This window comes from Carcharodon carcharias, chromosome 2, assembly GCF_017639515.1.
Source record: "Carcharodon carcharias isolate sCarCar2 chromosome 2, sCarCar2.pri, whole genome shotgun sequence".
NCBI classification, from domain to species: domain Eukaryota; kingdom Metazoa; phylum Chordata; class Chondrichthyes; order Lamniformes; family Lamnidae; genus Carcharodon; species Carcharodon carcharias.
In genome coordinates this window covers 14,951,255-14,977,714 of record NC_054468.1, presented here as the reverse complement: position 1 = coordinate 14,977,714, position 26,460 = coordinate 14,951,255, and the positions used below count along the sequence as shown (strand labels likewise).

General features: G+C 45.5%; 1 protein-coding gene across 1 annotated transcript in view; it reads right to left on the bottom strand.

Annotated features, from left to right (window-relative positions):
- Positions 1–26,460, bottom strand: part of dhx36 (DEAH (Asp-Glu-Ala-His) box polypeptide 36) — a 146,268-nt gene that overhangs the window by 27,283 nt on the left and 92,525 nt on the right. The window contains exons 13-16 of the mRNA XM_041174160.1: positions 23,429–23,484; positions 20,844–20,908; positions 4,202–4,345; positions 47–164 (exon numbers count right to left, since the gene is read on the bottom strand). Coding sequence (XP_041030094.1) covers positions 47–164; positions 4,202–4,345; positions 20,844–20,908; positions 23,429–23,484 — 383 coding nt within the window. The remainder of the gene's footprint in view (positions 1–46; positions 165–4,201; positions 4,346–20,843; positions 20,909–23,428; positions 23,485–26,460) is intronic.

Genomic DNA, 26,460 nt, shown 5'->3' with positions numbered 1-26,460 from the left:
AATTGACAAAAGCACTTCAAATTGTTGAACAGCAATTATCTTTAACCTTGATCTGTAAGCAAAGCTCTTCAAGTGGAGTCCTCATGATTTCTGGAAGCTGATAGTCATCAAGAAGGCTCTCTCGCAATCCATTATACAGGTGGTAACAGGAACCGGGCTGCACCCTAGAAGCAGACACAATAATCAAGAGTTTTAGCTGGTACTAACAAGGTAAATACAGGCACCACAAGCTGAAGATGAGTCCACAAATGTGCAGGTACAGCAAGTAATTAGGAAAGCTAATAGAATGTCATCTTTTATTGTGAGAGGAACGGATCACAAAAATAGGGAGGTCATGCTTCAATTGTACAGGGCACTGATGAGACTATATCTGGAGTATTGTGTACAGTACTGGTCTCCTTCTTCAAGGAAAGATGTAAATGCATTAGCAATTCAGAGGTTTACTAGACTAGGTCCCCAGCATCACAGATACCAGTCTTCAGCCAATTCGATTCACTCCACATAATATCAAGAAATGGCTAAAGCACTGGATACAGCAAAGGCTATGGGGCCTGACAATATTCTGGCAATAGTACTGAAGTCTTATGCTCCAGAACTTGCCACGCCCCTAGCCAAGCTGTTCCACTGCAGCTACAACACTGGCATTTGCCTAGCTATGTCGGAAATTGCCCACGTATGTCCTGTACACAAGAAACAGGACAAATCCAACTCGGACAATTACCGACCCATCAGTCTACTCTTGATCATCAGTAAAGTAATGCTTAGTAATAGCCTAATGCCTAGTTTTGGTTTCGCCAGGGCCACTCAGTTCCTGACCTCATTCTAGCATTCTTTCAAACATGGACAAAAGAGCTGAACTCCAGAGGTGAGGTGAGTGACTGCCTTTGACATCGTGCCTGCATTTGACCAAGTGTGGCATCAAGTAGCACTATCAAAACAGGAGTCAATGGGAATCAGGAAGAAAACTCTCCAATGGTTGGAGTCATACCTAGCACAAAGGAAGATGGTTGTGGTTGTTGAAGGTCAGTCATCTCAGCTCCAGGGCATCACTGCAGGAGTTCCTCAGGGTAGTGTCCTCGGCCCAACCATCTTCAGCTGCTTCATCAATGACTTTCCTTCTATCGTAAGGTCAGAAGTGGGGATGTTCACTGATCATAGCACAATGTTCAACACCATTCATAACTCCTCAGATACTGAAGCAGTTCATGTCCAAATGCAGCAAGACCTGGATGATATCCAGGCTTGGACTGATAAGTGGCAAGTAACATTCACGCCACACAAGTGCCAGGCAATGACCATCCCTAACAAGAGAGAATCTGACCATCGCCCCTTGATGTTCAAGGGCAATACCATCACTGAATCCCCCACTATCAACAATCTGGCGAGGATACCATTAAACTGGACTAGCCATATAAATACTGTGGCTACAAGAGCAGATCAGAGGCCAGGGATCCTGTGATGAGTTACTCACCTCCTGACTCCTCAAAGCCTGTCCACCATTTACAAGGCACAAGTCAGGAGTGTGATGGAATTCTCTCTACTTGCCTGGATGAGTGCAGCTCCCACAACACCCAAGAGCTTGACACCATCCAAGTCAACGCAGCCTGCTTGTTTGGCACCACATCCATAAACATTCACTCCCTCCAATACCAATGCACAGAAGCAGCAGTGTGCATCAACTACAAGATGCACTGCAGGAATTCACCAAGGCTCCTTAGGCAGCAACTTCCAAACCCACAACCGCTACCATCCAGAAGGACAAGGGCAGCAGATAGATGGCAAAACCACCACCTGGAAGTTCCCCTCCAAATCACTCGCCATCCTGACTTGGAAATATATTGCCATTCCTTTACTGTCACTGGGTCAAAATCCTGGAACTCCCTCCCTAACAGCACTGTGGGTGTACTTACACCACAGGGACTGCTGCAGTTCAAGAAGGCAGCTCATCTCCAGCTTCTCAAGGGAAATTAGGGATGGGCAATAAATGCTGGCCCAACCAGTGAAGCCCACATCTAGTGAATGAATAATAAATAACGCAACATTGGACAGAATAGGCTTGTAACCACTGGAGTTTAGAAGAGTAAGAGGCAACTTAATTGAAAACCTTTAAAATCCTAAGGGGTCTTGGCAGGGTGGCTGTGGAGAGGATGTTTCCTCATGTTGGAGAATATAGAACCAGAGGTCACTGTTAAAAATAAGAGATTGCTCATTCAAGACAGAGATGAGGAGAAATTTTTTCTCTCAGAGGCTCAATTCCTCAAAAGGCAGTCGAAGTAGAGTCTTTGAATATTTTTAAGTCAGAGCTACATAGATTCTTGATTAACAAGGAGGTGAAAGGTTATCGGGGATAGACAGGAATATGGAGTTGAGGTTACAATCAGATCAACCATGACACTATTGTCAGAGCAGACTCGAAGGGCTCAGTGGCCTACTCCTGCTCCTAATTTGTGTCTTTGTAAATTAAAGCAGCATTGTGATGATTATTGCCCTGTCTAGACAATGAAATACAATCTATTCTATGTGCCAGCCTGCAAATACAGGCAACGGTCTGCATTCAATGCAATTAACTAGTGTGTTGGGATTCAATAGCCAGTGTGATAAAATATCGAGCCATAGATTTGCATCCTCAGTTGTCACATATTCAGCAGTCTTCATCAGCAGGCATTCTTGTTTTAACAGTTTGCAAGTACTTCAGCACATTATGATGCCAAACAGTTGAACTCCTGAGTCTGGGAGCCTGACTTTTATAGGTTCCAAGAATGGACAGAGGTTGTAGAAGATAAAGAAAATTTATTTTTACTTAGCAAATTTTGATTCAGAATGAATTGCCTGAAAAGGGTGAAGAAAGGTGAAACATCTCATCTACCTGATCCTTCAAGTACCGCCTGTCCTGCATGTGGCAGAACCTGCAGAAGATGTATTGGACTTATCGGCCATCTCAGAACCCATCAAACTTGAGTTAAAGCAAGCCATCCTTGAGGGACTGGCCAAGGCTGTCAGTACAAAGTGAGTTTGGCTTCGCACAGACGTGAACCATTTGTAGTGTACTTCGGGTATTAAGGCACAAACTGACTCAGCTTTGCTCCAATGTCATTTCAGGCCCCAACTCCAGATTCAGGCTATTTTTTACAACTGCTTTGCCAGTGTGAAACAAAATGCTTTGCACCAATGTCATCGTTGTAACGCGAGTGCACTATCACTCAAATTAAGACATTCTGTGCAGCTTTGGCTCTGTAAGCAGCTGATTTTATCTTTGGGAATAAAACTTTTGTTCACTTGAGTGTTGACTCATTTTCTTGTACTAGTCGGAATCTAGGGTGTTAGAAAACAGATTAATGGGGAAAGAACAAATTTAAGATAGTCCGATGACAGTGATTCATCATTTTAAAATAGGCTTCAAATTAGAACAGGAAGCAATGGTACTGTGCTGCAGAAATAACTAATACAGTGATGTGAAGCTCACAGATAACGTTCAATCAAAGCATAACTATATTAAATGCTAATGCACTGTGCCATAATATTGAACACAGCTACGTGTCATTGAACTTTATCTTGTAATCAATGACAAAAGCAAAATCCAGCTTCCTTGCAGAGGCAAGAAAAGCTAAGGAAATCTTTTAGCCTTTTAATTGCATCATCTGGGCTCATGCAATTAACTTGTATCATGTAAGTGCTTTAGTATACTGCTATAACTATGCAAGCCGGCAACCTTTTTTGATTGCTTTTCTAATAGTTGCAAACTTTCTTAAATTAATTTACATCTACTTCATGCATACACTTCAGCCAGTTATATCATAGATGTAACCCAACCACCAGCACCAATGGAAGCAAGGACTATTGTACTTCCTTTTTAAAGCAAGTCAAAGGAAATAAAAGGCAGACAAGTGGGATTAAAGTAATCAACTCCTTTAGAGTTAGCATCAATATAGGCTTAACAGGTTGAATAGCTCACTTCTATGCTGCAAACGATTCCGTAGGACTTTGGGGGTCACCAACTGCCCTGAAAACTGAACAGGCAGCATAACCTTGACCGACTGCAACAATTTTGGCAAAATAAACAAAAAAAATACTTGTGACATTCTTTTCCAGTCCAGTCCAGCCAATGATAAGTGACCTTTAGTTCTGTGAAGACCTACAGCTGTAGGCAGCTTGTTGCCATGACACTTCATCTAACACAAGTCGACAGACAAGCTTACTTTACCTGCCAGCTCGACCTTTCCGTTGCTTGGCATTAGCTTTACTGACCCACTCTGCTGCCATTGTGCTGATATTGTTTTGAGTGTCGAAGTGAGTCTCTTTTATCTTTCCGCCATCTATCACATGAACCACATCATCTATGGTGATGCTGAAAGAGAAAAAGTAAACCCACTATTTTAAAACTAACCTTTTTACCATGTTAAAATCATCAACTTCAAATCATTGCAATAAATTATTACATGTATCACTTTGTGCATCAGTACTTAAGTAAAAGCAAAGAATGCTGGGAATACTCAGGTCTGTTAAAGACCTGCTTTTATCCAGCAGCTTTTCATGTCTTTTAGAGGACTCTCAGTGCTTTTATATGTGCTGATTTACTTTCAATGCGGTGCAGACAGAATCAGGAGATGGAATGACCCAAATAATCTGTTTTTTGATGATAGCTGGGGGGAAAAAATGCCAGCCAAGGCACAGGGAGAAATTCTATCTCCTCTTCCAGGGGATCTCTGACGCCCACCAAATTCACAGCAACACGAACATGGGGGACTGGCTTAATGTCTCACCTGAAGAATAACAACAATAATTTATATTTATATAGTCTCTTTAACATAATAAAATGTCCAAGGAGCTTTATTAAACAAATTTGGACATTAAGGCACATCACGCAATATTAGGGCAGATGGCCAAAAGCTTGATCAAAGAGATAGGTTTCAAGGGGTGTCTTAAAGAAGGAAAAAGGAGAGTGCTGGACAGTTTTGGGAGAGAATTATAGAGCTTAGGGCCAAGGCAGCTGAAGGCATACCCACCAATCGTGGAGCAATTAAAAGTGGGGATGCTAAATAGGCCAGAATTTGATACGTACAGGTATCCTAGAAGGTCCTGGGGCCACTAGATTTCCCAATTTAAACATTTGTTGGAGGCTCTCATCTGTTTTGGGTGGGTCCACTAACCTTCCATTTAGAGGCCCACACAAAAATTGAGCATTCTCTCGGTTCTACATTCGGGAACGTCAGCTTAGATAAGATGTTCAAGTCCTGCAGTAAAAATCAAGTCCCTGACCTTCATTCTGCGTGGAGACCTCAGTTCTGACAAATTCCTTCAACCCAAAACATAAATCTACCTGCTCCCTTTCACAGATATTAATGGACCCACTATGTTTGCCTGACATTTTCTATTTTTACTTTAGATTCCAACTCTCTTTGCAGTTTTTATTTTCATTTATCGCATATTGGCTGAAAAGATTGTAATAATTTTAAAAAACTATGTCAAGAGACATGAAGCCACCCCATCCACTTTGATTGCCTGTTTGCACTTTTACAGAGGGAGTAGTGCAGAAATTGAAAAAACGTTAGGTGTACAACTTAAAAGGGACTGTACAAAAATTGTTCGCGTTTTACATCGGTGTTCTTTCAACCTGCAGTATGGCTAAAAATCCTCAGTTACATTTGCATTTAAGGGGAAGCTAGATGGTTACAAGAGGGAAAAGGGAATAGAAGGATAGAAGGATATACTGATGGGGTTAGATGAATTAGTTGGGGGGGTAGAGAGAGAGCAGGCTCACGTGCAGAATAAACACCAGCATAGACTAGCTGTGCCACGTGCTGTACACCCCCAGATGCAACTCAATTTTCGTCACCGTCCCTTTGCAACCAGGGGAACACGAGCAAGTTCTCACCAATTGTAATTATGTAAAAGTGATGACATTTTCTCAGAACTATATTCCTGTCTATAAATAATACGAAATCAAATACATCAATTTCACACCTTCACACAAGAATACTCAGATTCGAAATTATACAAGAACTAACCCATTTTTGACATTTAATCACGCCTGCCCTCTGTACTATCAGACATCCCTTTTCTCTCCGCATCCCACCACCACCTCCCCTGCCCAACCCCAGCTGGGGAGTCTATATAAAGTCGCAGAAATTTCTTCACTCGAAGGATTGTGGATCTTTTCTCTACCCCAGGGATCTGTGGGTGCTCAGTCATTAAATATATTCAAGACAGAGGCCAATAGCTGTTTGGATACTAGGGAATTAAGGCATATGGGGGCGGTGCAGTTGACATAAAAAATAGTCATGATTTTACTGAAATGGCAGAGTGGACTCAAAGAGCTGAACGGCCTACTCTTGTTCCTATTTTTTATGTTCTTTCTTCTTGTTCTATGTAGTTAAAAGCTGCTCACCTCTTAATATCTTCCAATTGACTTGAAATGCTAATTCTGTTTCTCACTGCACAGATGCTGCCTGAGCTAATGATTATTTACCACATTTCTTTTTATTCTATTCAGTAAATGGCCGGGGGTGGCGGGGGGGGTGGTTCCTGTGGCGCACAGAGTAGCTTCCCTGCCTCTGAACCAGGCTCAGGTTCAAGTCCCACTCCAGCACTTGATAACTAAGGAAGGTGGGTTCATAACACAGTCAAACAGGTTGAGTATCAATTTGTAAACCCTTCCAACATATGCCAATAGCAGGAGGGAAGAGGTTCTTAGTCAGCCATATGATGGAAAAAAAGCGGAGCCTCTACCATCACTATCCATAACTATTCTTGGAGCCAAGCTACAATAGCATGTAAAACTATATGTCGCTACAGCATCCCTGACTTCTCGGGAGGCCAATTGGTTCAGTCAGCTGGACCACCAGTATGGATCAGATTAGTATCAAGAGCACAGGAATCGATCTCCCTTCTCACTGGGGTATATTCGGGACCTGCCTCCTTGCCCTAACTGTGTTGAAGGTCGTAACGGTGTGACAATTTACAAAACTCAAAATGATCCCAACATCTTCCATACTAGTATTCACAGGTTTAACATCCAGAAGCATGGCCATTGAAATATTCACAAGTAGAAAAAGCAGAGCTCCCCCTCTCCTAATACCATAGATTCAGTGCCACATAATGCAGCACTAAATTGGCAAACAGCAATTTCACTCAGAAACCAGTTTCAGGGGAGGTGAGGGGTAATGAAAAATGCCACACCGAAACAGTAAGGCAGGCTCCTCTGATTATGCAACTTAGGGGTACGACTGAGGTAGAGTAGAGGGAATTCTGTTCTGCATGTAACTCCATACGAGGGTACGTGATGCCACTCAATGCCAAAAATGGTAAGTATGGCATGCCCAAGTGTCACAGGAAGATAGGAAAGCAGGAGGCCTTCAGCTTCCTGAACCTGTTCTGCCATTCGATTAGATTGTGACTGATCTTAAACTTGAATTCATCTACCTGTCTTGGTTTCATAATCTTTAATACCTTTGACTAACAAAAATCTATCAACATCCATTTTTAAATTTTTGACTGAGCTCCAGTATTGAGAGTTTTTTTTGGGCGGGGGGAGGGAGAAAGAGTTCTGGACTTCCATTATCCTTTGTGTGAAGAAGTGCTTCCTAACATCACCCGCTGAGCTGCCTGAAATGAAATATTACCTCTGTTTCACTCTACACAGATGCCATCTGACAGCAAAGGTGACTGTCAACCTTGATAAGTGTAAAATACCCTACATAACTATGTGCTCTCAGTTTCAAAGGTAGTTGAAAGGCAAATGTTGATCAGCTTTGTAGCAAAAGGGTTAAGTACCAAGGAATGCAAAATCTTCATGCTTTAACTTTAAGAGTACACTTTGCAGATAGAGAGAGAAAGAGAGAGAGAGTTGGGCAGTTGAATATCTGATGCTATTTGTGTACAGATTTCATGATGCAGTTAGTTCACTTTTTGAAACGCCACTCAATAATAATGCAAAATATCAAGGGTAGAGATCAGCAGTAGCAGGATGACTGCTCTCCAAGGGTGGATTGTTTTGTTGCATCTGATTTTTAAATCCAGTGGAGAATTTTTATTTTTATGCTGCGAGCTATGATCTGGAATCTGGTGTTTGAAAGGGTGGTTGAACAAATTCAATAGTAACTATCAAAAGGAAACGATATATATCCTTGAAAAGAAAAAAAATTACAAGCTATGGGGCATGAGTAAGGGAATGGGACTAGCTTGAGTAATCAAAGAGCTGGCACAGGTACAATGGGTGGAATGGCCGCCTCCTGCGCGGTATGCTGCCATGAAGAGAACACATTAAAGGCACAATTCACACACATACTCATGTTGTACTAATCAGTTAGTCTCACTTATCACTCCAAAGTCTAGAATGTATTGTATTTCTGATTTATGATAAGTCTCAGGTGCAATTCTATAATACCACAAAACTAAAAGGGCATACAGGTCTTTTAATAGTATCTTTTTACACAGGTGCTATTGTGCATCCAGCCACCAGATAGTACAGAAGTGGTTTTCATGTATTCAAATCCATTATGTAAGGACAAGAGATTTTTCCCTTGCATTAAAAGTATTACAAGATTTCAGAAAAAAACTGCCCACATACAGGAAAGAAATTACATGTCAGAGACTTTTAGGAGGGTTTAGCAGGCAGTAATAGAGATAATGGGCCTGGATTTGAAAGAAAAAAAGTTTTCTTTGGGCATGATGAATTTCAGCACAATAGCTCGTCTGAGGCAGGTTAATGATGCAGGATTGATGCTGAACACTAGCTTCAAAAACAATTCTCTCAAAGTTACATTCCAATGCTTTTGGGCACAGATATTGGCACACAATTTTTTATTTTTAACATTCTTTCACAGGATATGGGCATAGGCCAGTATTTGCTGCCCATCTTGAATTGCCCTGGAGAAGGTGTTGGTGAGCCGCTGCCTTAAACTGCTGCAGTCCACATGGTGTAGGTACACCCACAATGCTGTTAATTCCACTTTGGCTCTGTAGCGGTTGGATACCACAGAATGGCTGGCTAATGCATTTAAAAGGCAACCATAATGGTGTGGGACTGGAGTCACACGTAGGCCAAAACAGGTAAGGGCGGCAGATTCCCTTCCCTAAAGGACATTAGTGAATCAGATGCATTTCTATAACAATCAACGATGGTTTCATCGTAACCATTACTGAGACTAACTTTATATTCCAGATTGATTAACTGAATTTAAATTCTATCAGCTGCCGTGGTGAGATTTGAACCCATGTCCCCAGAGCATTAGCCTGGGCCTCTGGCTTTCTAGTCCAATGACATGAGCACTTTGCTACCACATCCCCCAATTTCTAGGATGTGACCCTTTGCAAACAGGGAGACAGGCTAAATGCGGAACTCGAGAATCGCTGGGTTCAACCAGGCTTTGGTGGAACAACACTTAGTTAAGAATGAGTTGCAAGAAGTGATATTTCATCTGCAAATGACAAAGTATAGCACAGGAAGAGGCAATTTGGCCACTGAACCCATTTCTTCTGCATAATTTTCACCATTAAAGTGAATCAGTTAAATGTTTTAAAAGGGGAAGCAAAGCTATCTAACCTGAACTGGCAAATTAGGTTAAGGGATAAGTCAATAGAGATGCAGTGGCAGACAACTAAAGGGATATTTCAGAATACACAGATGAGATGCATTCCAATGAGAGAAAAAATTCCAAAGGAAGGACCCACCATCTGTGGTTAACTAAAAAAGTTAAGGATAGTATGAAACTTAAAGAAAAAGCATATAATTGCACAAAGATGGGTGGCAGGTCAGAAGATTGGACAGAATATAAAAAGCAGCATAGAATGATTGCAAGACTGATAAGGAGGGAAAAATCAGAGTACAAGAGAAAGCTACTGAGAAATATAAAGAAAGAAAATAAGAGTTTCTACAGATATTGTAAAAAGTTAACAAAGTGAGCAATGGACCACATAGAAAGTGAGTCCAGGGAATTAATAATGGAAAATAAGAAGATGGTAGATAAATTGAACAGATATTTTGCATTGGTCTTCATTATAGAGGACACAAGTAACAACCCAGAAATAGCTATAAATCAGGAAGTGGGAGGGAGGGAGGAACTCAAGAAAACCACAAATCACCAGGGAAGTGGTACTGAGCAAATTGTTGGAGCTGTGGGCCGACAAGTCCCTGGGTCCTAATGGATTTCATCCCAGGAACTTAAAGGTGGCTAGTGAGATAGTTGCTGCATTGGTTTTAACTTTCCAAAATTCCCTAGATTTGGAAAATAGCGAACGTAACTCCTTTATTTAAGAAGAGATAGAGACAGAAAGCAGGGAACTATGGACCAGTTAGCTTAACATCTGTCAAAGGGAAAATATTGGAAGCTATTATTAAAGGCATTAATAGCAGGGCACTTAGATACATTCAAGGTAATCAGGCCGAATCAACATGGTTTAGAGAGAGGGAAATCATTTTTAACCAATTTATTAGAGTTCTTTGAAGAAGTAACATGTGCTGTGGATAAAGGGGAACTGGTGAATGTACTGTCCTTAGATTTCCAGAAGACATTTGATAAAGTGCCACATCAAAGGTTATTGCAGAAAATAAAAGCTCATGATATACGGGGCAATATATTGGCGTGGATAGAAGATTTGCTGACTAACAGAAAGTAGAGTAGACATAAATGGGTCATTTTCTGGTTGGTTAGATGTAGCGGGTGGTATGTCACAGGGATTAATGCTGGGGCCTCAACTTGCCACAGTTTATACAAATGACTTGGATGAAGGGACTGAAGGTATGGTTGCTAAATTTGCCGATGAAACAAAGATGGATAGGAAAGTAAGTTGTGAAGAGGACTTAAGGAGGCTCCAAAGGGATATAGATAGGTTAAGTGAGTGGGCAAAGATCTGGCAAATGTTGTATTATGTGGGCAAATGTGAAATATCCATTTTGACAGAGAGAATAAAAAAGAAGCATATTATCTAAATGGTGAGATTGCAGAGCTGTGAGATGCAGAAGGATCTGGGTGTCCTAGTGCATGAATCACAAAAGTTTAGTGTGCAGGTACAGCAAGTAATTAGGAAAACTAATAGAATGTTATCATTTATTGTGAGGATAGTTGATTACAAAAGTAGGGAGGTTATGCTTCAGTTGCAGAGGGCATTGGTGAGACTATGGGCTGAACCATCCCAGGTTTACACTCAATGCGGTAGTGGACAGGTAAAACGTTTGGTGGCTTTTCATGCCAAATTGACCCAAACCTGCTGCATTAATTATGCATTTCCGGAAAACACGCCACTCCCATGGCGGGCAGGCTCTCATTTGTCTGTCATACTATCATCTCGTTGCTTCATCATGCCGGGAGCCGTATTTAAAGTGCAACCACGCGCACGCTTCTCAGTGCTTCCAGCCCACGGCTGCTGGAGAGAAGACATGGCCCTGAAAGGCAAAAAGACTGCAGTCCCCAAGTTCAATGACGCAGTGGAGGCTCGCTGTGATTTCCTCTACCCCCGCTCTGGCCGCAGGATGGGCAGCAACATCACCAATCCAGCTTGGGAAGTGGTGGTCAGTGCCAACGCCCTGCAAAAGAGGACAGCCACCCAGTGCCACAAGATGAAGAATGATCTCCGCCAGGGTAAGTCACTCTTCTCATCACTCTCAACTCTCTCACTCACAAACCCATCACACATCCACAGAGCCCTCACTCACTGCCAGTTCAAGGGACATCACCATTCACTCTCTCATACACACTTTCATTGTCCTCATGCTGTCTGTGGGGCTGCTCACCACCCACACATGCCAGGCATACTTATCAACTGGCCTGGCAGGCATTCTGCTTACACTTTCGCCATCTCTACTCATGCAGGACAAGCTGGCCGGTGGAGAAATGCCTGAAATCAAGGTCCTCACAGACTTTGAAAACAGAGCCATCCAGCTGGCCAGTGAGGATCTGGACCATTCCAATGCTGATGGTGAGGTTGGCAGTGCAACATCCATCAGACAACCAAGCTAAGTGATGTGTCCTGTTTCACAGGTCACTGCTTTCACAGGTACATCTGCCACACAGCCAACAGAGGCCAAGACCCAGGGCCTTCAATCAAGCCCTGAAGAAACCTCTGAAGAGTAATCTGGGGGCACCTTACTTGAAGTCCCATCACTGCGCTCACCCACACTCTCCACCAGTGCAGAGACACATACATCGGTGGGATCTAGCTTTAGAGTGATCCTGAGGCCACAACTGGTAGGCACATCACATTGTCTGATTCACAGGAGGTGGCGGCAGGGACTTCCCAGGTGTCCGGCACTCGGACGACTGTTGGAGGTCAGAAATTTGCTGAGTCCAACTCAGATGATGCGCATCTGGACTTGGTCATGTCACAGTTGCTGGGGTTGCAAAGGCAAGCTCGGGAACAACGGGAAGGGATGTCCGCCACACTCCTTGGATTAGAAGGCACGATGGAAGGGTCCATCCACCTTCAGGCTGAGGTGAAAGCACCGGCATGCCAATGCACCAAGGTCAACACTGGTAGGATGGCAGCTGCTACGGAGACCTTGGTCCAGGATGTCGCTCCTGCACTGCTGCACGGGCTCAACTCCATCACTGATGCCACAGTTGGCCTCCAAGAGTGTGTATGTGAGAGGGCTGCGGGGCAGCCCGATCTCACTCCAACTACCCCTTCTCCTCAAGGAGTTAGCCAGGGGCCCTTGGGCACCCATAGGGAGGAGGATCAGCAGGTTGTCCCCCCCCACAACCACCAGCCCCCTCCTGGAACCATCCACCAAGGTGACTCAGTGTCCAGCCCATATGAATCCCCTCTTCTTGTGACCTCAACAGCTCCAATTCCACAGGACGAGGAGGGTGCCACTGTCCCACAGCAGGACACCCAAAGCTGGCCAGGGTCCTCCAGGGTGTGCCCACCAAGATCATCACAGACAGGGTGTAGCAGTCAGCAGGCCACCTCCACTGTGGATGTCCGGGGAGCACAAAGGCGTAGTGGCAGGGTCAGGAAGGTTAAGAAGATGTAGTTGCACAGCCGGGGCACAGGAGTTAATCACTTGTACATAACGTTCACTAGTGTCAATAAACTCCCAAGAATGTCTCCCTGCTTATGGCTCCTTGTTCTGATAAGCAGTGCCCGTGTCGCTTAGACACAAAACCTTTCTGCAACAGTTAAAGGCAGGTGCCTCAATCCAGGAGCTCTTCCCTGTACTTTGTGCAGCCTTCAGGCCCAAGTGATGGTCCAGCCTCTCACTCCCTGGGGTGAGACATTACTGATGCCTACACCTCAACGGTGCTGATCATTGCTACCAAAATGGTGTGGGCAAGTGTCAGAACTGCATCATTCTCTCTGTGTGCTCGCAGCATCTGTGACCAGTGACGCTGTGCTCCTGAAGGGCCCTCAGGTGCTGAAGGCAAAGGATCAGATGCTTTTAAAGTTTCATGGCTGTGCTCTATGATATGATCCTGATCACAGAGTGGAAGCGAGCTACCCTCAGCCTGACAGGAGTCAGACATTCTCAGATGCTATGTGAAGACCTATGGTGTGTGCTCACTGCAAGAAGTGGCTAGTGAGATAGTTGATGCATTGGTTTTAATTTTCCAAAATTCCGTTGAAGCAGGAAAGATGCCATTAGATTGGAAGATAGCAAATTTAACTCCATTATTCAAAAAGGGAGGGACGCAGAAAGCAGGAAACTACAGGCCAGTTAGCTTAACATCTCTCGTGGGGGATATTTTAGAAGCTATTATTAAAGAAATTATAGCAAGGCACTTGGATAAGCTCAAGGTCATCTGGCAGAGTCAACACGGTTTTGTGAAAGGGAAATCGTGTTTAACCAACTTATTGGAGTTCTTTGAGGAAGTAACATGCGCTGCGGATAAAGGGGAACCGGTGGATCTACTGTACTTAGATTTCCAGGAGGCATTTTATAAAGTGCCACATCAAAGGTTATTGCCGAAAACAAAATCTCATGATTTAGGAGGCAATATACTGGCATGGATAGAAGATTGGCTGGCTAACAGGAAGCAGGGAGTAGGCATAAATGGGTCTTTTTTGGTTGGCAAGATACAATGAGTGGTGTGCCACAGGGATCAGTGCTGGGACCTCAACTGTTTACAAATTATATAAATGACTTGGATGAAGGGATTAAAAGGATGGTTACCAAATTTGCTGATGACACAAAGATAGATAGAAAAGTAAGTTGTGAAGAGGACATAAGGAGGCTACAAACAGATATAGATAGGTTACGTGAGTGGGCAAAGATCTGGCAGATGGAGTATAATGTGGGTAAATGTGAAATTGTCCATTTTGTCAGGAAGAATAAAAGAGAAGCATATTATCAAAATGGGATTGCAGAGCTCTGAAGTGCAGGGGGATCTGGGTGTCCTCGTGCACGAATCACAAAGGCTAGTATGCAGGTACAGCAAGTAATTAGGAAATCTAATAGAATGTTATCATTTATTGTGAGGGGAATTGAATACAAAAGTAGGGTGATTATGCTTCAGTTGTACAGGGCACTAGTGAGACCACATTTGGAGCACTGTACATAGTATTGGTCACCTTATTTAAGGAAGGATATAAATGCATTGGAAGCAGTTCAGAGAAGGTTTACCAGACTAATACCTGGATTGGTTGGACTGTCTTATGAGGAAAGGTTGGACAGATTAGGTTTGTATCCGCTGGAGCTTAGAAGAGTAAGAGGTGACTTGATTGAAACATAAGATCCCGAGGGGTCTTGACAGGGTGGATTTGGAGAGGATGTTTCCTCTTGTGGGAGAATCTAGAACTAGGGGTCACTGTTTAAAAAATAAGGGATCGCCCATTTAAAACAGAGATAAGGTGAAATTTGTTTGCTCACAGGGTCGTGAGTCTTTGGAATTCTCTTCCTGCAAAAGGTGGTGGAAGCAGAATCTTTGAATATTTTCAAGGCAAAAGTAGATAGGCTCTTAGTAAGCAACGGGGTGATAGGTTATCGGCAGTAGGTGCGATGCAGGTTTCAGGTTACTGTCAGATCAGCCATGACCTTATTATGCGGCAGAGCAGGCTCGAGGGACTGAATGGCCTACTCCTGCTTCTTGTTTATATGTCATCATCATCCTTCTGCAATCGAGTGACTATAAGGACTTCCACGACGGGAGCATTATCACAGAGGGTATGTGCACTGCCATCAGCTAGACTGGAGTCAAACGTCCATAGGTATAATGTGAGGATTTTACGGGGTCTCCTCACTACATGTCGCCATCTTCCTCCACAGATCTAGCAGCTATGAAGGCCTCCTGACCAATCCTGCCCCATCTAGCCAGTGCAAGGGCCTCAGTGCCCTCAGTGAAATTCATTTCAGGTACCAGCATATCTGCTGGGAAGTAAGGTCCTAACTCATCTATTGCTACCGTGGCACTTGCTTCATCGTTGCCTTCAAGGACCTCCTCACCCTCATCATTGTTAACATCCTCATCGGAGGAGACCTCCAGCTCCAGCATCTCCTCCTCAGCCAGCTCCTCTCCCCATTGCAGTGCCATGTTGTAAAGTGCGACACCCTCTGTGGACTATACTGCAGGGCTCCAAGCACCAGAACCTCAGTTTCAGCATCTCGATGGTTTGCTCCACCAAGTTGCGAGTTGTGGCATGAGTATCATTATACCTTTGTTCTGCTGCAGTCTGAGGCCGCTGCACGGGTGGCATCAGCTACGTCCTCTACGGGTAGCCCTTGCCCCCTCGGAGCCGCCCCTACAGCCTCTGTGGACCTTGCAAGATGCCAGAGGTCTGTGACCAATTGAGAATGTAGGAGTCGTGCACACTCCCTGGAAACCATGCACAGGCCTGCAGAATGCATTAGTGGTGGTCGTACACCAGCTGCACATTCAGCGAATGGAATCCCTTGCGGTTGATATAGTTGTCCGTATGTTGCGACGGAGATCAGGCTTTGGGGAGTCAGGAGGTGAGTTACACGTCACAAGATTCCTAGCCTCTGACCTGATCTTGTAGCCACAGTATTTATATGGCTAGACCAGTTCAGTTTCTGGCCAATGGTAATCCTCAGGATGTTGATAGTGGGGGATTCAGTGATGGTAATGCCATTAAACATCAAAAGGCAATGGTTAGATTCTCTCTTGTTGGAGATGGTCATTGCCTGGCACTTGTGTGGCATGAATGTTACTTGCCACTTGTCAGCCCAACTCTGGATATTGTCCAGGTCTTGCTGCATTTGGACTTGGACTGCTTCAGAATCTGAGGAATGGTGAACATTGTGCAATCATCAGCGAACATCCCCACTTCTGACCTTATGATGGAAGGAAGGTCACTGATGAAGCAGCTGAAGATGGCTGGGATGAGGACACTACCCTGAGGAACTCCTGCACTGATGTCCTTGAGCTGAGATGACTGAACACTAACAACCACAACATCCTTCCTTCTTTGCTAGATATGACCCCAACCAGTGGAGAGTTTTCCCCGATTCCAACTGACTTCAGTTTTGCTAGGGCTCCTTGATGCCACACTCGGTCAAATGCAGCCTTAATGTCAAGGGCAGTCACTCTCACCTCACCTCGGGAGTTCAGCTCTTTTGTCCATGTTTGAACCAAGGCTGGAATGAGGTCAGGAACTGAGTGGTCCTGGCGGAACCCAAACTGGGCATGAGTGAGCAGGTTATTGATAAGCAAGTGCCGCTTGATAGCACCGTTGATGACCCCTTCCATTGCTTTACTGATGATGCAGAGTAGAGTGATGGGGCGGTAATTGGCTGGGTTCAATTTGTCCTGCTTTTTGTGTACAGGACACACCTGGGCAATTTTCCACATAATCGGCTCGATGCCAGTTTTTGTAGCTATACTGGAACAGCTTGGCTAGGGGTGTGGCAAGTTCTGGAGCACAAGTTTTCAGTACTTTTGCCAGAACATTGTCAGGGCCCCATAATCCTTGCAGTATCTAGTGCCTTCAGCTGTTTCTTGATATCATGTGGAGTGAATCCAATTGGCTGAAGACTGGCATCTGTGATGCAGGGGACGTCTGGAGGAGGCTGAGATGGATCATTCACTCGGCACTTTTGGCTGAAGATAGTAGCAAATTCTTCAGCCTTATCTTTTGCGCTGATGTGCTGGGCTCCCTCATCATTGAGGACGGTAATATTTGTGGAGCCTTCTCCTCCAGTGAGTTGTTTAATCGTCCACCACTGTTCACAACTGGATGTGGACTGCATAGCTTAAATCTGATCCGTTAGCTCTGTCTATCACTTGTTGCTTATGCTGTTTGGCATGCAAGTAGTCCTGTGTTATAGCTTCACTAGGTTGACAACTCATTTTTAGGTATGCCTGGTGCTGCTCCTTGCATGCTCTCCTACACTCTTCATTGAACCTGAGTTGATTCCCTGGCTTGATGGTAATGGTAGAGTGGCAGATATGCTGGACCATGAGGTTACAGATGGTGTTCAAGTAGAATTCTGCTGCTGCTCAGTCTTGAGTTGCTAGATCTGTTTGAAATCTATCCCATTTAGCAAGGTGGTAGTGACACGCAACACGATGGAGGGTATCCTCAACGTGAAGGCGGACTTGGTCTCCACAACAACTGTGTGGTGGTCACTCCTACCAATGTCAGGGACAGATGTATCCGCGGCAGGCAGGTTGGTGAGGATGAGGTCAAATATGTTTATCCCTCTTGTTGGTTCCCTCACCAACTGCCACAACTCCAATATAGCAGCTATGTCCTTTAGGACCCGACCAGCTCAGTCAATAGTGGTGCTACCGAGCCACAGCTTGGTGATAGGCATCAGACTTCTTTTCTGCAAGTGATGTTCAACAAGCAGGAGCACTGATTCATCAGCTGAGGGAGGGCAGTACATGGTAATCAGCAGGAGGTTTCCTTGCCCATGTTTGACCTGACGCCATGATAATTCATACAGCCTGGAGCTGATGTTGAGGACTCTCAGGGCAGCTCTCTCCTGACTGTATTCCACTGTACCGCCACCTCTGCTGGGTCTGTCCTATTGGTGGGACAGGACATACCCATAGATGGTGATGGTGGTGTCTAGGGCATTATCTGTTAAGTATGATTCCGTGAGGATGACTATGTTGCTTGACTAGCCTGTGAAACAGCTCTCCCAATTTTGGCACTAGCTCCCAAATGTTAGTAAGGAGGACTTTGCAGTGTTGACAGGGTGATGGTGGTGTCTGGGACATTATCTGTAAGGTATGATGCATGCGCAGTCTTCATCGACACTGGTTCTCGGTCATCTGCAGGAGGGAAAGGCAGCGACTACAGACCCTGGGTCTAACTAGGTGCCGGCCAGCAACGGCTCACTGTGGCTCTTCAGCAGCGTGTGCCGGAGGCCCAGCCACCCCTTTTTTCCAGAGGGTGCTGCTCCTCCCTCTGTGCAGCCAGGCACCTTAGCGGCTCTCTATCGCCTTCACTCTCTGTTTGCCAATAGGCATACAGCTAGTTCACCAGTCTCCATGATCCTGATGTGCTCTTCCTGCAGGATGAAAGACAGAGATGCGTGGGTTAGCACTGGTATACTCAGAACCTCTCTTGGTTAAGTCTGAAGTCCCCTTAACGCTTCCCGGAGAGCGCTGGTCACCACTTGGATGGCCAGTGATTAGTGCACTGCATGGATGGCCGAAACCCCACCTTCCTCCATCCCACTCCACCTGACCGATTGGCAGCAACCTTGCCATTGGGCTGAACGCTGTGCTCTCAGCTCAGGCATAGGCATTCTCCTAACCCTCTGCAAAGCTGCACTGTTAGCATGAAACATGGGACACTGGTCCAAACTGGGATGATGACATCGCAAGGGGCTGATAGTGCCTCCAGCAGTGACTGCTCCATGGCCACCTTTAGCAAGAAGATTGTACAACATGCGCAGTCTTCCAACTGTTCTACAGTCCACTAGAATGTTTATACCTTTGCAGGCGGTGTCCAAGTAGTGAAATGCTCTGGAGCACTTTGCAGCACTCTGATGCCTCTGCATTGCTTGCGTGGGCAGATAAGATTGAAGCCCGACTCCAATCAGATCAATGTGACTGTGTCTGAACTGTCTCAGCTGCAGAGGAATGGTCACTTTATACCACCACCCCCCAGACCCACGTGTGCTTGTGCACTACCTTCAACCACAGGGCAGCCTTTGACCCTGCCCCTACCCAAAGTCGCCTCAACCGCAGGGCAGCCTTTCTCCGCGCACCCCCCCGCCATGTCGCCTCAATCACAGGACAGCCTTTGCACCACCCCCCCCACCCCCCCGAAGACACGCCTCAACCTAGAAGTCCGACAGGTGTCCCCCGTGAGCGCTTCGCAATGTTACTGTGCACTTACCTCCGAGTTCCCCTCAAAGTGCAGCCAGCCAAGTGCACGCCTTTTATATGCTGTTGTGAGACACGTCGGCATGATTAGCATGAGTCTGGCGGGTTAACCTTATGGCGAAATGCTGGTGCATTACAATGAGGTTCCCAACGTCCGATGGCAGGAAACGCGGCCACCATCTGAGGGCTGAGCGGATGATCACAAAATGGTCTCACGACGTCATGAAACCAACTTTTGGCCTTCTCGCCATATTGTCCACTCTTGCCACCGAGCACACCTGACGCCAGCGGGCACAGAAAATTTCGCCGCGCAACTGGAGTACTGTGTATAGTATTGGTCTCCTTATTTAAGGAAGGATGTAAATACATTGGAAACAGTTCAGAGAAGGTTTACTAGGCTAATGCCTGGAATGGGAGAGCTGTATTATGAGGAAAGGTCGGACAGGCCAGGCTTGTATCCACTGGAGCTTGGAAGAGTCAGAAACAATTTGGCTGAAACATACAAAATCATGAGGGGGCCCGACAAGGTGGATGTGGAGAGAATGTTTCCTCTTATGGGAGAATCCAGCACTAGGGTTACTGTTTAAAAAAGGGCTCACCCATTTAAGAAGGAGAAATTTTCTCCCTGAGGTTTGTGAGTCTTCGGAACTCTTTTCCTTAAAAGGTGCTGGAAGCAGAGTCTTTGAATATTTTCAAGGCAGAGCTGGATAGTTCTTGATAAGCAAGGGGGTGAAAGGTTATCAGAGGTAGGGGGTGAATGTGGAGTTGAGGTTACAATCAGATTATTGAAGGGCGGAGCAGGCTCTAGGAGCCTGCTCTTGTTCCTAATTCATATGTTCGTATGTAAAAAAACATGAGGTGGGAAAAAGACAGGGAAACAAGATTACAACAATTAAATAAAAGCAAAATATTGTGGATGCTGGAGATCCGAAATAAAACAAAATGCTGGAAATACTCAGCAGCTCTGGCAGCTTCAGAACCAAAGAAGAGTCATTCTGGACTCACTATGTTAACTGTTTCTCTCTCCACAGATGCTTTCAGACCTGCTGAGTTGTTCCAGCGCTTTCCTTTTTTATTACAGCAGTTAACATTGATTGAAGATCTAGCACTGGCACAGATGTAATGGCTTCATTCTGTGTTATATGTGAATTTGAAGCGTGACCAAGCTACCCCATAAAAACCCAAACCAAGCAACAAGGAAACTGATATGTCATCAGCTGCAAATCTCCTCGAGACATCTTGTGGTTGTGAAAAGCCCTATTTAAATACAAGTCTTTCTTTTTACCAGATGCATCCTGTATAGGGCTCAACCTTTTTAACATTCAGTATCGTCAAAGGATTGAGTCAGACACATTATTGCTTGAAGGTTGAGGAATTAGGGGAGGTTTACCGAGAAACAGACTAGAGAGAACTCCAGGGAATACCATGTGCTCAAAGCTTCATGAAAGTTTAGCGGCAAAACTGAAAACTTTGGGGGACACTTAAGAGGGAGTTTTTGGGAACTTGTCAGGGAACAGAACATTTCATCACTTCAGTCTGAACAAATGGAATTTCAAAGCAGTCATGTGCAGAACAAGTCTCCCATTGCGAGTGCAACAATGCAAGTTCCATTACCTTGTCTCCGCAATGTTGGTAGCAATTACAATTTTGCGAACTCCCGGAGGTGGCTTCTTAAAAACCTGAGAATATAACCATGATAAATTATACAAAGTTTCCTGCATTTCCAACAGTCAAACCATTACCTGCTGACAGCATATAATTTAATCGTAAAGTGAAGTGATCAGAAATAGGATTCACTGTTTCGGATGATTCAATCATTTCTTCTACTAATGCTCGAAGCTAAAGAGACAATTATTAGTAAGAAAATGATAGTCACTGGCTTTTTCTGCATAAGTTTGAGAAATGCAACAAAGCTGAATTTTGCTGGCTAAATATCTTTGTTGCTGACCAACAAATATGTCTTATATTCGCATGAAGATGGCATACAATTTTCATTCTTAGTCAGAGCAGTATTTTTGCAAATTTATACAGGCGAGGCTTCTAACACAAAGAGCTTAGGGCACATGCTTTGTTACCTACAGATCAGTGTGAGCTCTGTGCAAATTATAGGACAAAAGGGGCCATGTACATTTCTCACGGAGATTTTGAGAACAGACAACCTGAAGCTTAAAATAAACAATTGTGATTCTTTTCTCATTGTTTATGTGGGCCGAGCAAGTTTTCTTGGAAATTTTTATCCATGTCACCATTCTGTGGGCAAGTGCTCTTTCATTTCTTGTTGGCACATGAAAGTCAAGGCATCTGTTGCAATCATCTTTCCTGCAGGAAACTGCGATGATAGTTCATCATCCAATATTAAAGGAAGCCCTTGAGCCAATCTTCGCCATCACTTATAGATTTCTATGCTTTCAATTTAAAAATTTAAGCTCAATAAGTAGCACAAGCAGCCTCGTTCCGATATTGTTCAGTAACAATTTGTATTAAGGAGGCAATGCTGGCATCTAACAGAATATGGAAATTATTTGCTTTTATTCAGTCAGCCATTAACAGCTAAAGACCTGCATTTATGGGCACGATACAGGGCCACTTAAAGCAGTGTCCCTCCAGCAAGCAATCACTCTGCTCTAAGAGACCACTTTGTGCAGTGTGAAATGTTACCTTACATATCAGGTTCCACTGTACAGAACATAGGTCTCTGCACAGCAATAAATTACACCATTGCACCACCTGTTTAATGAGCAGAATGTGGAGGAAACAAGTATAAATGCAAAGGGAATCCTACATGGCCATAGGGCAAACAAGCTTTAAGATGCACAAAAGAATATATGTGGCAAAAAAAAAAAGCCACAGACACTGACTAGAAACTTTCAGCACAGGGAGGGAACACTCAGCCTGTCATACCAGTGTCGGCTCTTTCAAGGAGCTATCAAATTAATTCCACTCCCCTATTTTCCCCATAGCAGAGGGGAAAAGGCTAACATAGAAGCGGTCAAACTCATGAACTGTTTTGACAGAGTAAATAGAGAAAAGCTGTTTCCAATAGAAGAAGGGACAGTAGCCAGAAGGCAAATTTAACGTAAAACAGAAAATTCCGGAAATAGTCAGCAGGTCAGGCAGCAACTGTGGGGAGAGAAATAGAGTTAATGATTCAGGTCTGATGAAAGGTCACCGACCTGAAATGTTAACTCTGTTTCTCACTCCACAGATGCTGCCTGATCTGCTGAGTATTTCCAGCATTTTCTACCTTTATTTCAGATTTTCAGCATCTGCGGTATTCTGCTTTTCAACAAGATTTAAGGTGGCTTGCAAACTTTTTTTTTTTACAAATGTATGAAATAGGAGAAGTAGGCCATTCAGCCCCTTGAGCTTGCTCCGCCATTCATAAGATCGTGGCTGATCTGTTTGTGCATCGAATTCCACATTCCCGTCCAACTCTGGTAACCTTTGATTCCCTTGCCTAACAAGAATCTATCTACCTCTGCCTTAAAAATATTCAGTGACTCCGTCTCCAGAGGCAGAGTGTTCCAAGGTCACACAACCCTCAGAAAAAAATTCTCCTCATCTCTGTCCTAAAAGGGCGACCCCTGATTTTAAAATCGTGCTCCCTAGGTCTGGACTCAACATTAAGAGGAAACATCCTTTCCACAGTCCACCTTGTCAATACCGTTCAGGATCTTAAGTACTTCAATCAAGTCACCCCTCACTCTTCTAAACTCCAGTGAAGCAAGCCCAGCCTGCCTAACCTTTCCCCATAAGGCAACCCGCTCATTCCAGGTATCAATCTAGTGAACATCCTCTGAACCGCCTCCAATGCATCTACATTTTTACAGTGAGTTGTGATGATCTGGAATGCGCTGCCTAAAAGGAGTGGTGGTAGCACATTCAATAGCTTGTAAAAGAGAAATGGATAACGTTTGAAGGCGTCAAGATTGCAGGTCTATGGGGAAAGACCCGTAGGAGAGTGCCACCACTGGTACGATGGCTAGATGACAGGCTGAGGATCTATGTTTGCTCCAGATGGCCTTGAACTGAGAACAGCAACAAAATAGTGGTTTTGAACAGCAAATCAGTCACAGATGGACCAAAAAAAATTCATTACCAATATAAACGGGCTTTTTAAACCTTTGAAATAATTGCTTAAGTGGTGAGGAAATGTAGATATCATGTAGGTCAGTAACATTTATTGTAGCCTACCATACCTCTGTCTGATTCACCGAAGGCATGAGAGAGTGAAGAGGAATAATCACAAAACGATCTGGGGAGGGGGCAATAAAATATTAGTGAATTAAAAAGCAATTCTTCCCAACAAAGGATATTTAGACACCTGATTCAACAAATTCATTAAAAAAAACTATAATGCTGTAACACTAAGACCCCCAAAGGTGAGCGCCAACATTTATACGATTCACCAATACAAAATGGGAGTTTCTACGAGCAGCGCGATTACCAACATGAACTTTCCACAAGTGTATCATAATTTAGGATTACATGAATTATAGGTGCAGGGGAGCAGCAGGCAGCTAGTCAACCCCTCAAGCCTGTTCTGCCATTTAATGAGATCATGGTTGAACTGTATTCTAACTCCATCCACACTCCTTGGCTCATATATACCTTAGTGCCATGCTGTGAAATGTGTTTTAAAATGATAAACCTGTTCTGCATCTCCAAGGAACTGACTGAGTTTGCTAAACTTAATTGCAGATCTTGAAATGCCAGTGGTAGGTCAGTCTTTAAATGAATACATTATAAACTGAAAATGTATTGCTCCTATCGAAATAATGGAAGAGAAAGAGGGGCTCTTATTATGATTATGGAACTGTCAGAATTCATGGAAACAGAATAAATTCTGTGTGATTACATTCCATCCAACCTGTTTAAGGTAGGCCGCATTCTGTAGCGGCACTATATGATCTGTGTTAGTCAGAAACACTGGTGAGATTTATAATACCCATCATGTGCTAGCACAACATGGTTGTCTGCTCAAATGTTATCATTCGCTTATCCTATTCTTATTTGCAAACTCTCATTCCCCACCCTCACCCTAACCAAAGGTGTGTTTCCATCAAAGTGAGGGATTCTGAGGCAGGGCAAGCGGCACAGAGAAGAGAGAGAGAGAGGGGGGGAGACAGACAGAGAGGGAAGGGGGGGTCAGAGAGAGAGAAAGACAGACAGAGAGAGGGGGTCGGAGAGAGAGAGAGACAGAGGGGGGCGGAGAGAGAGAGACAGAGAGGGGGGCAGAGAGAGAGAGAGACAGAGAGGGGGACGGAAAGAGAGAGAGAGACTGTGTCTTTCTCTCTCTCCGACCGCCCCTGCCCACCCCCCCACCTCTCTGTCTATCTCCCCCCTCTCTCTCTCTCTTCGCTGTGCCGCTTGCCCTGCCTCAGAATCCCTCACTTTGATAGAAACACACCTTTGGTTAGGCTGAGGGTGGGGAATGAGAGTTTGCATGGAGAGAGAGAGACAGAGGGGCGGAGAGAGAGAGAGAGAGAGAGACAGAGAGGAGGCAGAGAGAGAGACAGAGAGGGGGCAGAGAGAGAGACAGAAAGAGACAGAGAGGGGGGGAGAGAGAGAGAGAGAGAGAGAGAGAGAGACAGAGAGGCGGAGAGAGACAGAGAGAGAGACAGAGAGGAGACAGAGAGGGGGCAGACAGAGAGAGACAGAAAGAGACAGAGAGGGGGAGAGAGAGAGGGAGAGAGAGAGAGAGAGGGACAGAGGAGGAGAGAGATGGGGGGGTGGAGAGACAGAGAGAGAGAGGGAGACAGCGGAGGCAGAGAGAGAGACAGAGAGGGGGCAGAGAGAGAGACAGAAAGAGACAGAGAGGGGGAGAGAGAGAGAGAGAGAGGGGGCAGAGAGGGAGAGAGACACAGAGAGGGGGTCGGAGAGAGAAAGACAGAGAGAGAGAGAGACAGAGAGAGAGAGAGACAGAGACAGAGAGAGAGACAGAGACAGAGACAGAGAGGGAGAGAGACAGAGAGAGACAGAAGGGACAGAGAGAGGGTCAGAGAGAGGGACAGAGAGAGGGACAGAGAGGGAGAGGGACAGAGAGGGAGAGGGACAGAGAGGGAGAGGGACAGAGAGGGAGAGGGACAGAGAGGGAGAGGGACAGAGAGAGACAGAAGGGACAGAGAGAGACAGAAGGGACAGAGAGAGACAGAAGGGACAGAGAGAGACAGAAGGGACAGAGAGGGAGAGGGACAGAGAGGGAGAGGGACAGAGAGGGAGAGGGACAGAGAGGGAGAGGGACAGAGAGGGAGAGGGACAGAGAGGGAGAGGGACAGAGAGGGAGAGGGACAGAGAGGGAGAGGGACAGAGAGGGAGGGACAGAGAGGGAGAGGGACAGAGAGGGAGAGGGACAGAGAGGGAGAGGGACAGAGAGGGAGAGGGACAGAGAGGGAGAGGGACAGAGAGAGATGGAAGGGACAGAGAGAGACAGAAGGGACAGAGAGAGACAGAAGGGACAGAGAGAGAGGGACAGACAGAGAGAGAGGGACAGACAGAGAGAGAGGGACAGAGAGAGAGAGAGAGGGACAGAGAGAGAGAGAGGGACAGAGAGAGAGAGGGACAGAGAGAGAGAGAGGGACAGTCAGAGGGACAGACAGAGGGACAGACAGAGGGACAGACAGAGGGACAGACAGAGGGACAGACAGAGGGACAGACAGAGGGACAGACAGAGGGACAGACAGAGGGACAGACAGAGAGGGGGGCGGAGAGAAATAGACAGAGAGGGGCGGAGAGACAGGGGGGGTGGAGAGAGAGAGACAGGGGGGGTGGAGAGAGAGAGACAGGGGGGGTGGAGAGAGAGAGACCGAGAGGGGGCGGAGAGAGAGAGACCGAGAGGGGGCGGAGAGAGAGAGACCGAGAGGGGGCGGAGAGAGAGAGACCGAGAGGGGGCGGAGAGAGAGAGACCGAGAGGGGGCGGAGAGAGAGAGACCGAGAGGGGGCGGAGAGAGAGAGACCGAGAGGGGGCGGAGAGAGAGAGACCGAGAGGGGGCGGAGAGAGAGAGACCAGGAGGGGGCGGAGAGAGAGAGACCGAGAGGGGGCGGAGAGAGAGAGAGACCGAGAGGGGGCGGAGAGAGAGAGAGAGACCGAGAGGGGGCGGAGAGAGAGAGAGACCGAGAGGGGGCGGAGAGAGAGAGACCGAGAGGGGGCGGAGAGAGAGAGACCGAGAGGGGGCGGAGAGAGAGAGACCGAGAGGGGGGCGGAGAGAGAGAGACCGAGAGGGGGCGGAGA